This window comes from Ursus maritimus, unplaced genomic scaffold (genome assembly GCF_017311325.1).
Source record: "Ursus maritimus isolate PB19 unplaced genomic scaffold, ASM1731132v1 scaffold_5, whole genome shotgun sequence".
Lineage (NCBI taxonomy): Eukaryota > Metazoa > Chordata > Mammalia > Carnivora > Ursidae > Ursus > Ursus maritimus.
Window position 1 is genome coordinate 51,230,523 of NW_024426663.1, and position 16,533 is coordinate 51,247,055.

Below are 16,533 nucleotides of genomic sequence, written 5' to 3' on the forward strand. Positions count from 1 at the left end.
CTGGAAGGACAGCAGACTTGGTGGCAACATCCACAATCCTACCTCCAACTTTCCTTGAGTCAAAGTACAACTGTTCCTGACATCACTCTCCCTTCCCTGGGAAAGCCCCCAAATTCTATAGCAGGCAAGGAACGGTCCCCATGGATGGTGTAAAGTGGGCATATGGTGTAAAGTGGACCCCTAGTGTTTTATGTAAAACAAATCACATCTAGACAACTGAAAAATAAAAATCTCAAGTCCCCTCCTCTAGGACCTGTTTAAAAGACATTGCCCCCTTTTTACCACTTAGCTGCCGAAGCATCCTCTTTAGACATACTGTACTCGGTGGTGACTCAGGGGTCTCCCAGCTGCTAGAAACAAAGGTTAAAGAGGGGACTCCTGGGTGGCTCAGTCAGTTAAGCGTCTGCCTTCGGCTCAGGTCATGATTCCGGGATCCTGGGATGGAGCCCCACGTTGGGCTCCCTGCTCAACGGGGAGTCTGCTGCTCTCTCTCCCTCTGCCCCTCCCCCTGCTCTTTCTCTCTCTCAGATAAAGAAAGAAAATCTTAAAAAAAAATACCACGAATAATAAAGACCACTTGATGGTACTGCTGGCTAAGATCAGGGAGGGTAAGCAACCTGGGCTAGAAATTCAACCTTGCTCATGCTGAGCAACAAATAACATCAGCAACTGACAGGTACAGAAGTTTAAACAAAATGGGGATAAAGAAAGAGAGATAAGAAAGGAACCAAAATCTCCTTCAGGTCTAGGAAAGCAGGTACAGGAGTGCTTGACAAAGGCAGACAGCGAGGGATGGAGACTCCACAGGCAAGTCTGGCCATGGAGAAGCAGAAGAGACTCACTGCCCATAAGCTGAACGAGTTTTCCCAGTATATGATTTCATCTTATGCTACTGTTTCATTTGCAGCAGAAGTACTCCTTAAGTCCATTTTAAGAGTCCTTCTCCCCCTAAGCCTTAATATCGCTTAGTCTCTTCTAAGGCAACAATTGTTGGTCCCATTTTGCAGATGTGTAAATATCTTAAAGAGATAGGATGGCAGGGTGTGACCATGCAACCATGGCCCAGAAACGGGCAGGAAAAGGTTCTGATACCCTGGTGTCTCCCCAGGCACAACGACTGCCCTGAAGGCAATCTGTGGCTGAACCTCAAACTATTTTCACTAGAGAAAGGCAAAGTTCATTCTGTTCTTCCTGAGTCTTATACAACCGCAGCCTGAGAGTCCAGCTGTTCTGGTCATGGCCTCACATACTTTCTGCAAAGGCTCTAGTTGACAAGATTTATGCAGTGGTCTGAAGAAGCATGCTAAGCAGTGTGGGAGGAAACCACGAGAGAGGACTTTCTGGCCCTAGCACAGTGGATCTAGTTTCTGTGGAGGACTGGACAAGCAGCACCCAAACTGCCTGTCTCAGCTATGGGTGCTTACACCCAAGGGTGAAGCAACAAAGGTTCTTCTTCTTTATAGACTCTGTATGTCATCACAGTCATGCTAAGGTTTGAGGATCTGAACACTGAAAGGGCTGCTGAAGGGCTTTTCTTTCTAGAAGTGGACACAGAGGTAGCACTGGACATAGTCCACATCACCAGGGAGAAAGGAAACCAAGACAACATAAATGAGTTGCAACAGACTTGGCTACTGATCCACTGAGTTGCTACAGTGCCTGGATGTTTTATAAAACTAAAAGAAATCGCTTTTCATGCCCAGCAGCCAGCACAGTCAATAGCCATCACCAAAGCCATCTCAGCAGGAGGGTAAATCAAAGATCACCAAGGCCAAGAAGCAGTATGTTAGGAATAATGATTCCTCTCTGAGATGATGATGCTCAAAAAATCCACAACAAACTAGCCAAGCTCCACATTTAGGAAGAAGGTTAACATCACGTTCATGGGACAATGCTCAAAGTCAAATGGGGCCAGAGCATAAATTCTGGGCAGATGGCCTACCGGAAGGCAGTCGGACATCATACTTACAGTGAGTTGGGCCGGGTGGGTTTGAGCACATCCAGGTCCGGGTCACTGGAGTTCATGTTGGGCTGCAAGCTGCTGCTGGAATTAAGGATGCTATTTGCATTTGATGAGACGACAGATTCCAAACTGGAGTTGATGATGCTGTTTCTTTGTTCCTCTGGAGAAAAACAAGGCCACAAACCCCATATTACTGTTATTTCATAGGGATAGTTTGTTTCGACATATACAAAAACCTACTAATAATGAGAATGGATTGAGATAGCAGCAAAGCTCAAAAGAAGACACAGGAAAGGAAAAGATTTATAGGTGGGAAAGGAAGAGGAAAGGAAGAGGAACAGGTGACTTGCAACTTCAGAGCAAACACCCCTCTGCTCAGCCTGATAAGACAGACTAGCCATTTTCCTAAGAGTAGCCCTAACACTGCACCATAAATTGTGTGTCTTCTTTTGATTGGTAGATGGGCAGAACATACAGTGGCCTTCAGAGAGCCCTTGTATTCAACCAGGTCCTCTTAGTCTCTGTGGCATTCACCTTTTATTCTAAAACTCCTGCCCCCAATATGGTCTTAATTGTCAGGGCCATGTCCTACCTCCAATTCTATAGCACCTCACCATAAAATATCTACTACTTGGTCATCAACATCCTTATGACACTGCAGTCTACATTCCTGACCACTCCCAAGACAAACCCTCCTGGGTTGCCTCCAGCTCTATGTATTTGATATCTAGCTTAAAGTTAGTTCTTTAATTAATAGGTCTATAAGGGCTATAGAGTCATCCGCATATAATAAACCGAGTCCGTGGTCCACACCATTGTATTGGTGCCTGGAGAGTATTACTAAGCCTGGAGGGAGGAAACTGAGTTCTCTTCAGGACTCCAACCCTGCCTGGCTGAGTGGCCTCAGGCAATTTTCACTCTGTTTCTTGGCTAATGCATCTATAAAATGGGGAGAATGAGAACTGCCTTGTACAGCTCAAGAAGTTCATGAGGATCAAGTGGGATCATATGCAAGAATGCATTTTGTAAACTTCAGAACACTGTTCAAAGACAAGAAGTTTCTGTTTCTTCCCATATTTAAAAATTTGGAACCATGTGCTGAAGAAAACATTTTTGGGATAATTTAGCTAAATGGCACAGGCACCACTGCTATAGCAAAATATCAGACTTAGAATGTCATTCTTGTCCCACATTCATTACAGATATACCATAATGAGATCAGCTGATGTTGTGGGCAATCAATTCACTTACCAGGAAACAGCCTATGTGGGTTAATCCTCACTGGACCTTTGAAATGAGCTGGAGGTATACCATGTCCCTAAGAAGACAGAGTGCACTCACTGACAAGGTAGTTTAGAGCCTGACATTTGAACTCTTCAGGCAATAAAGGGGGTGATATGATTAAAAAACAAAACAAAACAAAACTTTTCCACTTGTACTAGTCACGTGCATAAAAATTTATCATGCTTATGAGATGATGTTAGAGTAATCTTTACATTTAATACACACACACACACACACACACACACACCCAAACACCTAAACACCCCCAATACCTTGGCAAATTCTCAATGCCATATTTAAAACCCTATTGAAGAGTCAAAACCTCCATGAGGCTATTGGGAGATTTCTGAACTCTAAGCAGATTTTGAAAAAAGTAGATTATTAACTTGATTCCTGAGATTTGGAACTATTCCTGTTTCAAGAGCTTAAGTTCCAAACAGAAACAACAACAAAGAAAGAGAAACCAAAAGAGTTACAATGCGCCAAGATGTAAGAGAACTAACAGGGACTTTGAATGGGAACTTGCTATCAGGAAGAAAAACAACTCTAAAATTACATTTAGGGGATCGCTGAGAAAATGGATATGCCACTTACCAGAAAGAATCAGTGCAAACTTTCCTTTGCACAAAATACTCATATCAAGATTTCTGAAAAAGACTAAGAAATCCAAGACCACCATATAGAAAAAGGCACTCAACACACTTCTCTGGGGTTCAGTGGAGACAATTTCTGCTTCACAGGGAAGGAGAGGTGAATAGTTTTATTAACTCTAGTTTGAGGCCAACTTTGCATGATGTAATTCTCTGAATTCACAGGAAATCTAATAAGAGTATAACCAATAGCTCATATTTACTTGCCCTTAAGAGAACAATGATTCTATAAATTAAAAACAATACCTTGCTAAAAATATTTTAGTTTTTCTAAAATATTATTGGGACTTATTTTCCCTGCCTTACCATCCATTAGAAAAAGAGTATCTGAGATGGAATTTTCTTCAATTTTCATCTATTCAATGAAGCTTACTGAGTACTTACAGAGTACCAAACACATTCCCAGATAAGTAAACACCCCTACACTAATTCCTAGGTATTTTATTCAGATGGATACTAGAATATTTATTAGTAACTTGCACATACTTATTTGTTCATATGTCTACCTTTCTCGGTAAACTAGGAGCAACCTAAGATTGAACATGTGACAGATAAAGCTTGAAATCACAACTGAAAAAAAAAATCAGATAAAGATACTTTCCTTTATATAACATTTTATCAGAATCCTAACCTCATATAAGAATCCGATTCTATAAATGGGATTTGGGTAAAATGCTTGAGAACATAACTTCTGTCACAGTATTACTGACTGACTTTCTCCATGAGTTAAGCAAGGAAGACTGCTGCATATGGAAACTGACATTTGTCTGAAATGAACCCACACGAGAATGAGGACAGGCTGGACAAGGAGAACCCAACCCTGCCTGGCCTAGAAAAGCCATAAAAATTAAATGGTTGGCTACCCCCAAACTGAAGTCGAGGATTTCTAGTATTTCATTCAGTGGAGGTCACTAGAACTCTTTTTTTAGGAAGCAAATCCTTTTTGAGATTCTATTTTGACTTATATTTAGATATTGCAGGCTATATGGTAAAACCTCTAACAAAATGACAACAAAAGCAAAAGATGAAGGAAAGGAGTCCTTTGTCCAAAAAGAAAATACACAAAAAATTTAATCATAAAATTTCATAGTTTTGCAGTCAAGATAGCCAAATATGTATCTAAAGAGTCAGACTCTTTACCACCGGTATGCCTCGATGGGCCACAAGACAAGGAAATCTGGAAAGCTGGCACTCTCTGACTGTAAGACCACTACAGTTTTATTGGCCATGAGACCTCAAATAGTGAGACTGAGAACTTCTAGGTGGTTAGGCTTCTGAGCTGAAATGCTGACAATCCCGACTGAGGGTGAGCAGGACAGTGAGGGTCATTCCAGAGAAGAGGTGGAGAGTAAAATCAACAGCAACTCAAATGTTTTAGTGGTACGGCAAACTATACCAAGACACATTCTAAAGCATTTGGCATGAATTAAGGAAAAAAGGGAACGTGATTCAGTGATGTCACTCCAAACAGGGGGATCTTTGTCAGGTGGGCAAATGAGTACTTTCCCTAACAGAAAAACCTAATGAGAACAAGCAGCCTAAAATACTATTTAAAAAAAAAAGATTAAATTAACCCAAATAGTTCTAATACCCGACCTGGACTTCTTTGAGACACTGATGATTCAAACCAGCTCTGGCATCCTCATCAGAAGGTATAAGAAAGACTGATGGCAATTACATTGCTGAAGAAAAGGAAATTATAGGCTAGGGGACTGAAAAAGAAAAACAACAACAGTTATGAGTCAAAGCAAAAGGATCACGGAGAACCACTTAAATGACCAAAAGAGAAAGAATGCCCACAACTCAGGAGTATTCCTAAATTGGATGAAGTTAGTGGGGATGCTTGCCTTCTTCAAACATATTTGTCAACAAGAATCTCTCTTTGTTTTAGTCACAGAAGATAAGAGCTCAGAAGCAAGGAAACGATAAAAGAAATCCCCCAACAAATGTAAACATGTATGGGTTAAGTGACGGATGTTTTCATGAACATAGTTTCTTTTTTTTTTTTTTTAAAGATTTTATTTATTTATTTGACAGAGATAGAGACAGCCAGCGAGAGAGGGAACACAAGCAGGGGGAGTGGGAGAGGAAGAAGCAGGCTCATAGGGGAGGAGCCTGACGTGGGGCTCGATCCCATAACGCCGGGATCACGCCCTGAGCCGGAGGCAGACGCTTAACCGCTGTGCCACCCAGGCACCCCTCATGAACATAGTTTCTATGAAGAGTGATAAACTAGACGTGGTCCTTGTGGTGAGAAATGCAAACTACTCAGGGCAGGGGCACATATGCCCACACGAAACCCCTCAAGCATCTGTTACTGTCACCTGCAAGGTCAGCATCAGTCACAGGTTCCTGGCACCTGGCCCATGCATAATATACACTAAAGCTCCATGAATGGTTATAAGACAAATAATAAACATAAGGTGACAATAAGCAATGGAAATGTATTCTGCTAGCACAGAAAGAGGCAGTTCCAAGTGACTGAATTTTCCAGGTGCTTCAGACAGGGACCGCTAATGTCCTTGAAACCAAAGTAATGGTTACAGTGGGCACAGTCTGTGTTTTTTGTACAAATCAGGAGTGGAAAAATATGACTATGCAACCAAATCACTGCAACTAAAAAAAGAAAGCCACAGAATAATTTTGGTGATATTGTACTTGTTCTGGGGGTTGCCATGGAAATCTGGGAGCTAAGCAACTTCACTTTCCATATTTACCAAGTGACTCCTGCTCACTCTAATGACAATCCCTCCCCATCCCCACACCCCCCATACAAAAGGCAGGGTCTCTGTTAATCACAGAACCCAGAAACGGGGCCAGGAATGCACATGCAGAACCAAACCGAATTCACATGTCTCGGCAAGCCTCAGTGCTCTGGCCCACTGAATATACAGAGTGAGAGGATAAATAGGAAACACAGACTTGCAACGTCACTTTGGGGGAGGTTTCCCACCACGCATGGACATGTGTCAGAATACGGTCTAACATCATCTTTCCATGATGTCTGAGACTAGCTGTCAAAAAGAGGGAAGAGAAATCTTCTTTAATAGCAGCTCACGATGCCTCACAGAGCCCTAAGGAGGGAATGTGCTCTCAACACGATCAAACAGGGAGGAAAGGGAGTTACCAGACTGACGGAAGTTCTGCAAAGACACAGGCTTTAGACAAAAAATATTAAGACAAAAGCAAAATACCCAGAGGCTTTCCCTTGCTGTGGTAGGGAGAGAGGTGTACTTTCTCCTGCTTATTAAAGTTTTGCAATGAAGTCTGTAATGTATCATCTTGACAAGATAGGATGATAATAGAATGGCAGCTTAATGAATTTTGCAATAAAAAATTATGAGTGCACAGCAATTTCTGAGTTTACCATTTCTGGGAAACACCCAAGTACATGAGAAGCTTGGAATCAGAATTTCTGAAGCCATTTTTTTTTTGTCTGTAGTTTTCGTTCCTGATAATAGTGGCACGCCAAGCCACACTAAAACCTGAGGTGGTATGATTTCATGTTGACCCAGTGTCAGTCCCTATGATAAAAATAATTTCAAAAAGCAGTTTGAGCAATGTGTTGGGGCACATAGAAACAGTGTGGGCAATGTTTCAAAAACGGGTCTTAAAAAAACAGTTTGGGGAATGACGGACTAAACAGTGAATTGATAAGTAAAAAATGTGGTCAATCTGTTGTTTTGACCATAGGACATACTACATGATGGTACAACTTTTGGCAGGTTGTCTTCAACAAAAACTACCAATTTTGGTTCTATGTGGAGTGACTGACTTATTTCCTAATCATGGTGCTCATAATAACCCTTCTCTTTGCAAAGGGAAAAAATGCCAATAAAACTGGATTTCATGAGGGAACAGGGGAATCACTGCAGCTGGCCCAGGACTGATATGGTTCAAAGGAAAGAGGCATGGAGGCACAATGGGGAAGCCCACCCCCAAAACAACACCACTTCAAAAACCACAATGTAGAAATGAACCCCTACATAATGGCTGAACAAGGAGTTGAACGATCAGAGTTAAATAGATACTCTGCTACTTATAACATAGCCTTCTTTTCCAGCCGAGAACTTGCTTTTGAGTAGCGATGTTCCTCCTTGAATCTCTGGCTCCCAGGTAAGTGAGGGAGTCAACTACAGACTGCTTATATTATTGCTCATAAAAAAAACCCAAAATTATGTATTTACTTATTTTTATACCATGACTCACCGCAAAATGGGCTTGAGATAGTAAATAAAATGTGTGAATGGGTAGTTTGTTTTTAATAATGTAAAAATCAGTCAATACATAATAAATATGCACTTCCTCTCTAATTTATAAAGTACAGGAAAAGCATACAAATATTCTATATGCATTCTGTTGTGCAAATGTCTAGTCATTTTTCTATACATAGAAACACACACACACATATATATTTTTTAACAAAATGGTATAACACCATAACTAACACTGAGTTACCTGCTTTGTTCACTTACTGATAAAGTCAGACACATAAGACTGTAATACGCTTTTTTTCATTTAATGATCTACCTTGAGCTTTTTTGTTGCCATTAGCTTTCCAGGGCATCATTTTTTTAAATGGCCACATCAACTGTGTGGTTTTCAGTCACACGTGGTAACTAAGCATCATTAAGCCAAGAGCCACATGACACCTCAGAGTCTGTGCAACAGTAAGAATCCATGTGGATAAACGTGTCTCCTGCCAAAACAAACAGGTGTGTCCAGAGCACCCAGGATCTACAGAGGCAAAACCTGAGAACAGGCACACGCTGCAGCTTTGAGTGCTGGGAGAAAGGCATTATTTAAGCTTCTGAATAGTGTGAATTCCCAGTTATTTTTCAACAAGGAAGACACAAATGAGAAGTATATGAGCTGAATTCTTAACCTCTCACTGGGTCTGTCTGGGAGAGGGTCCAGGATGAATTAAATGTACTAAAAGAATTAATGACAGCTATAATCCCAGCAGCTTGTTAGTGTGGTCCATGTAAAACAAAGCCCAAGAATCTATTCCCACCCCCAGCCCCAGCAATGCTGTACAACTCATCCCAGCTGCTGATGTATTTGAATGCAAACATCAAATCTGCTCTCTCTGGGGCCAGGGTGACTCTGCATTCCCCTCACATATGGGCCTCTTCTTTGGAATCTTAAGGATCCAGGGGGGGAATATTTCTTTAGTGAAATGTAATGTAAAACTATAGTCTGATGATAATCATCACAATTGTAGCTAATGTTTATTAGGTGCTTACTATGTTCTAGGCCCAGCATCAAGTACGTGACATACACTTGCTCTACTGGCTCACTTAATCATGGTAACTGCCCTCCGAGGAAGCTGTCCTTAGTGATCAATTTTACAGAAGAGCAAATGGAGGTTCAGAAAGGGAAAGTAGCGCACTCCAGGTCTCAGAGCCGCTAGGTGACAGAGATGGCCCTGAAACAACACAGTCTGACGGCAGAACCTCTGCTTTCAACCACCACACCAGGCTGCCACAAACCTCAACAGAGTCAAAGAGATGTTCTGGTAGTGACAGAAATGAGCAACCATGACTGTTTGCCCCTTCCCCCAAGCCTGTGTGTCTCTCACTTTAGCTGGTATCAGCATCATCAGAGTGTTTCTAAAAATACAGATGCCAGGGTGCCTGGGTGGCTCGGTTGGTTAAACATCTGACTCTTGATTTTGGCTCAGGTCATGATCTCAGGGTCTTGGGCTCGAGTCCCAGGTCTGGCTCCACACTCAGCATGGAGTCGTCTGCTTGCGACTCTCTCTCTCTCCCTCTGTCCCTCCCTGCCCCCAATAAATAAATAAATCTTTAAAAAAATACAGATACCTGAGCTCTAGTCAAGACCTCCTGATTCAGAAGGTACCAGGGAGGAGGAGGAGGAGACCAGGCATCTGTATTTTTAATAAGCTCCTTACAATGTTCAAATGCACACTAAGTCTAAGAACTACTGTTCCAAGAAACATGTTTCACTACCTTGGTATAAGTACTAAAAATCTGAGACAAAAATCAGTGATAAATGTCACCTTGTAATCTCTTAGACGAGCTTTATTTTTTCAAGTAGGCCCCACACCCCAGCGTGGAGCCCAACGCAGGGCTGGAACTCAAACAACCCTGAGATCAAGACCTGAGCTGAGATCAAGAGTTGGACGCTTAACCGACTGAGCCACCCAGACGCCCCTCTTGGAAGAACTTTAAAGGGCACTGGTTGCTGGTCCTCTCTAATCCTCTGACTCCACCTTCTATAGTTGTCCAGAAAAAAAACAGCGTCCATGTCAGTACCTCTCATCTAGATATACTACTCCCATTTCTGCTATATGATGTATCCATGTGGCAACTTGGAGATTAAATGTAATTCCCCTTGGATCATTCATCTGGCAGCACAGTTGAAAAACCCTGTTCCATCTGTTCTGAGGTGATCACAAATGAGAGTGACTACCTTGGCCCCAGCAAATTAAAGGTACTGCATAGTTGGTGCTGGATCTGGAAGGGCTGCTGCCTGCTGGTATGCATACTGAGGAAGCCATTGAAGATGGTTCAAGTGCCCCCATGGCACCACTGGATGCCAGGACAGATGGCTGTTACTGCTTCTGTAATTCAGTCTAATAAGATTTTCACTTCCGTGGCTGAGAAACTGACATAGGCACCCTTTTCGAGACAACGAGGGATGGGGAAGGGACATCGCCTGGGTACAAATTCCTCCCCAGCCCTTCACCACTTGTGTGATTACTTAACCCCTGGAGCCTGTCTGTGAAATGTGGTTACTGAGAACCTACGTCACCGGGTGACGGTCAGTTGTGAGAATGAAGTAAGACAGTAATGTGCTTAGGCTGCTTGGCGTGTTAGGTGAGGTATAATAATTTTAATTTGTATTGCTCTCCTTACTGAATGAGGTTCAGATCCAACTTGGTCTCAAGGTTCTTCATCAAATGCATTCATTTATCCTTCCACAACAGCCCCCGCCCTCTCCCCCTGTCTCTTTAAAGGCAGATCCCTAACTTACTGAGAGTTTAAACTCCAGGTACATAAGCAACACTGGAAACATTTTCCCTTAGAATTAAGGCTGGGTTTGCAGGCTAGGTCACAAAAGCACACAGAACCACATCTCCTCGAGAACAACCCCACAAGGTGAAACCAGAAGGCAGAGTAATCACTGGCTAATAGTACAGCTGTGAGGACAGAACAACTGGGTTCAAATCTACCCCGTTGCTGTGTGATCCTGAGTATATTATATAAATTTTATTTTCCTCCATTGTCGCAAATGGGGACAGTACCTGTGTCATGTAATTGTGAAAATTAAGGGAGTTGCTGCTATGCACAGTGCTTAGCGTAAGAAAGCACTTGACAAATTATGGAGCTATATTAAACACACATTAAAAAATTGCTTTCTAAGAGAATGTTTTCTAAGTACAATTTGGAAACAGATCTTTCCACAATCTTCGTTCTAGAGACAAGAGCTACCCTCTGCTACTTATACAAAGGCTATTCCATGTTCCCTCTGTAGAGCATCACTGTCACCCTTCTGTCCTTTGGACGAAACTATGACTCATTTCCTTTAGCATGTTACTCAAAACTCTTCCTTTCAGAAAGCATTTCTTGACCAGCTATATACAACTTGGATATCGAGTCCCCTCCTCACTAAAATATTCAGTGTTTTCCAAATGACTTGATTTGTTGCTGTGATACTTTTTAAACCCTGTATTTCCCTCGTCATTTCCTTTCTTCTTTTCCACAAATTTTAATCTCAGAGACTGCTCCCATTTCATTCTTAGCCCCACTTCTACCACACACTGATTTGTCTGTGAGGAGTCACACGCTGCCCTGGGGCTGACCAAAGTCCCTACCCAGCAAAGAGCAGGAGAAAGGATCTAGCTCCTCCTTCTGGGAAGAGACCACTGTCAACATAAAGACATCTTTACCTTTAGGGAGAGGGAAAATGCCACCTGGAGAAGATTCCGCTACTATCCACAGACTGAAGCCGAAGAATCTTATGGAGGTAACTGGGACTCAACTCGTCTATGTACATAGAAAGAAAAACGCTTCTGGAAAACAAGACACACATCCAGGAGCATCAACTATTATGTCACATGCTTCCATGAGCCTGAAGTGCAGGTACAAAGACAGAAGACTGAGCCTATGAATTCCCAAGGTGACTCTCAGAAGCTTCCTCTCGAGGAAGAGGGAGGCGATTGACAGCCTGGCCAAGAGCATTGGCATCCATTCATGTCTATGACAAAAGAATGGGCTGCACCTTCTGCACAGAGCGGGGGTGCTGCAGAGAGGGGAGAGAATAGTGTGTGCTGATGATCAACAACTGGAACCTCTCACAGGGAAGCACCCAAGAGAGCTATGGCCGGGAGTTCCAGTCCCCAACAGGGACTGAAGAGAGGGCTAACCAATGCAATACAGAGAAAATCCTCAACTGCAAGGGTGTCAGTGAGGAGAAAAGCATAACTGAACTCAAAAGAGATCGGACGGATGGAAATAAGTGGAAATAAGGTTCTGAAAACTATCATCTGCCAAGTGCAAAGGCAGAGAAGGGGTATGTGCAGATGTACTCGTGTGTCCACACAAGAGCAGTCTCTCTAACAAGGTATTTGCTCTGCAGCAAGAACCTAAAGGAAGGTAAGGTCACATCAAACCTGGACAGGTGTCACAGGAACCGAAAGTGCGTAACATGGAAATGACAGGAGAACACAGTGAGCATCCACGCTGATAAAGCAGCCAAATGACAATATCCAAACCCAACTCTAGTCCAAAGAAACTCGAGTTCATATATTCACATTAAGAGAAAGGAACGGAGTCACCCAAAAAAATTCAGAGCAAGATCTGTGGACTCTAAACCGAGGCACACATTTCACAGGTGGGACATAAGGTGTCAGATGAACATTCTTTATCTTAATGGTTATGTATTTATTTTAATTTATATTAGGGAATAATATAGGGAGACCATCAAATTCATGTTCTTAGAGATTTTCCTGAGCGGGAAGAGGCCATGTAAAGAAGTGAATGGCTTTAAAAATATTTTTTTTTTGCATTTCAATAATCCAGCTTTATTAGACTGAACATTTACTTCAAAAACTCAGAAGAATCATATAAAATGAACATATCTGTACAAAACAATCACAGCTGAACATGTAAAGAGAGAATGATCTGATATTACAGAGAAGGAATTCTCTTCTCATATAGATAACGGGAACAGGATAATTAATCTCCTGAAAATCACAGTCAAAGGATATTATTGAGGCTACTGAGGTCAGAAGTGATGCAAGTGTCCCATAAAATGGCTATTACTAGACTTCGTGGACTTCGTGACAAACCGGACAGGGTGACTTTCAGACAGCATATTCAGAGAAGCCAGAAGTATCACAAAGAAAAATTCTCAGAAAGGTAATTTTTTTTTCCAGCTTAATATTCCCTTTGCCAGCATTTTAACCCTCTATTTAGGTTCCAATGCTCACTTTAAGGACGTACATCTAGAATCACTCTTTCAAATAATCTTTGGAAACCTTACATGGGATCTCAGTAGTTTAAACTTACTCTGTCAGAAACTCAATTCATTATCTCTCCTTTCTTTTCATAACACCAAGCTTCTCCCAGTGACTCAAATTCAAAATTTCACATTCTTCTCTTTTGTTTCCTACGTACAACACATTGCAAAATTAGTTTTCATATCTCTTTTTTCTCTGTGTTCCTTCTGCAATCTGCTTTCTTTCAGATTCGGTCAAGAACTGGTAACATAATGCTGTAGGTTCACAGACAGATAAATCTTGCTCTGAATCCACTGCCTTCTCTCTGTTATATGATTCTGCAAAATAATTTCATCTTTCTAGGCCTCAATTTTATCATCTTTAATAAGGACGAAGCATAGCTAAGTATTAAAAAAAATGACTGTCCTGGGTAGATGTGCTATCATCTCATTGGTCTATAGGCTCATTTATTTATTCTTTAAAAAAATGTGTATCAAGTGTCTACTGTAAACTAGAAACTATGTTATGCACTGAAGCTTTACAAATCAATTTAAAGAGATGTATTAAACAACAGTGTATGAGTTACATGGTTGTCGGCCAAAGAGTGAACGAAGGATTATGCAAATGATTCAAGTATGAGAAGGAACAAAGCTAGGTACTGAAAGTTCCCTTAAACTGAAAAATGTCATCCTATGGAAATACACAATTTTCTTTTACCCACAAATGACCTGGAGTGTTTATTTGTACCTTAATTCTTAGAGTAAACTTGGCAAAGTGCTTTGATAAAGGATCCTTCTGTCTTTATCCATGGACGAGACACAGGGAAGAGTCAGGTGTGTAAAATGACAGTGCCCTGTCAACTGCTCACTCACAGTAAGGGGTGGCTGGGTTACAAGCTGGGGTGGGGTGCCAACAGAACCTTCTAGCTCCTGGCCAGTCACCCACCCCTCCTATGGTACTTTCCAAGCCATCTTGGAATCATTCTAGCTTCTCTGGAAAAAAAGTGTTTTCCAAAACAAACTATAAAAAGCCTACATATATATGCCCACCTACATACTTTTCAATGAAAATGTTTCTTCTCTGAGAAAGGGAGGAAAGCTAAGCACCCCTCAAATATATGAGGTTTCAGTCCTGTTTCCAGGAAGCATTTCCTGACATTCAGGGGAAGGACAGGCTGTTTCACTGTCTTCCAGTCTTCCATCCTTCTATCCACTGTCTGTGGACAGAGACATCAGCAGCACGTTCCATAGCTTAAGTCTGTCTGTTCTCACACATCCTTACCTTTCATCCTCTACCTCGTGTGATCAAATTAATCTTGGGTCAAGATCTAATTGATTTTCTCCTAATCTCTATCTTCTTTCTTATGTGCTCCCAGAATATGCTTTGAGACCTGTTCCAAAGTTGCTTCTGCTTCAACTTAACTGTTTGACGGGTCCTAATCTACACTGCCCAGTGCTTAGTACCAAACATTAGGTGACCGTGGCTCTCCTGGCAACATGAGAAACACATTACCCCATAGCCCAATGCCATCTGTGTTCATGACAGATGGGGGAGACCAGTCCTGTTCCCAGTGTTCCCTGCTATACTCAGAGGGGCCCAGGCCATGTGCAGACCAAAGTGAGAATGACCCAAGCCACATATTTAAGAGGAACACAGGCTATCATTTGAAGGGAACTCAACCCCATAGGGGTCAAAGCCCTGAAACTGCATATCCTCTGACCCAGAAATTCTTCCAGGAATTTAGCTTAAGGAAATGATCTTGCCTGTGAACAGATTTAGCTACAAAGATAACAGTAGCTTTACTCATAAAAGCTAAATATCTGAAACAACCCAAATGATGCTAAATTCACGAAGGTCTAGCCATTTTATGGGACAGTACGACATCTTGATATGTAGTGATGGTCTGGGGGCGGTGAAGATTTGTTCTCAGAATGAAAATGAAGGCCATTATTTCTGAAATACAGAGGGTAAAAAATGTTGTTTGTTAAAAAAAAGAGGCTTTTTTGCTGACAAATAAAAAGATGCCAATCTATGTATATATTTTCTCTCTTCTTCAAGGCCAAGTGATTCATTCTTCTGATCTGTGTCTTTACTGTCCCTCATAAAGGTTAACACCACCACCCCCAGCATTTACTGAGCACTTACTCTGCACTAGGTACCGTGTGAAGGACTCTAAACCGCACAACAAGCCTATAAGGTAGAAACCGTTACCCCGTCTTCCAGAAGAGGAGCCTGAGACCCTGGGATGCCAGGTCACTTGCCCATGTCATGTGCAGCCAGAGACGGCAACACAGAACTAGCAGCCACGCAATCCAGTGCAGAGCACGCTCTCAACCGTCCTGTGTTCTGCATACCTCTCTGAGCGCGGTTATCACGGTGACCTACCACTATTTACTCACTTGTTGACTCCCCTCCCTCAACTGTGAGCACCTTAAAGACAAGGTCTGATGTCTATATTCCCAGTCTCTCACAGGCAATGTGCAAGCGTCGGTTGTGTGAAAGAACGAGCCTTGGTATTTGCACGTGATTAAACAATAACTAGTAACAATAGCAGCAGCTCTTGGCTATCAGCCCTTGCCAAGTCCAAGACTTGTGCCAGATGCTAAAATGTAAAATTTTATTTACTCCTTAACAAATCCCTATGAGATAGGGACTATTATCCCTACTTTACAGATGAGCAAACAGAGGCTGAGAGACGGTAAATGCTTGCCCACGTGCTGCCGCGGGTGTGAGAACGCAGGTCTGACGAGACTCCAGGAAGAGCTTGAGCCCTCAACTTCTACACTACACCACTCAGCTCTCTTATTCCAGAAGCTGAAACAAGCCTGAATATTTTAGGACCCAGTCACCTGTTAACTGCAAAGAACTTCGTCCTGACACGAAAAAAGGATTCAGTAAAACTGTGGTGATAACACTGTGCTGCTGCTTGGAACAAAGAGAGTGTTATTCTCTAATTAATTCATTCATTAAGTTCACACATTTATTAAGTGTCCACTCCATGCCAGGTTCTGTGAGAGGTGGAGTAGAAGGATGAGCAAAATGAGGGCCTGGCCTCAGTCACATTCGAGTGGGGCATGTGACTCACACTAATAAGCATTTAATGACAAACTGAGAAGAGGAAACTGGTTCTGTGGGAGCTACCAACAAAAGAGGGGCCAAAGCAGTGATGC

At 42.1% G+C, this 16,533-nt stretch overlaps 1 protein-coding gene across 2 annotated transcripts in view; it reads right to left on the reverse strand.

Moving 5' to 3' along the window:
- ARHGAP26 (Rho GTPase activating protein 26) overlaps positions 1–16,533 on the reverse strand; it is a 413,878-nt gene that overhangs the window by 72,619 nt on the left and 324,726 nt on the right. For both annotated transcript variants that reach the window (XM_040622289.1, XM_040622290.1), the window contains exon 20: positions 1,970–2,123. In XM_040622289.1, coding sequence (XP_040478223.1) covers positions 1,970–2,123 — 154 coding nt within the window. The remainder of the gene's footprint in view (positions 1–1,969; positions 2,124–16,533) is intronic.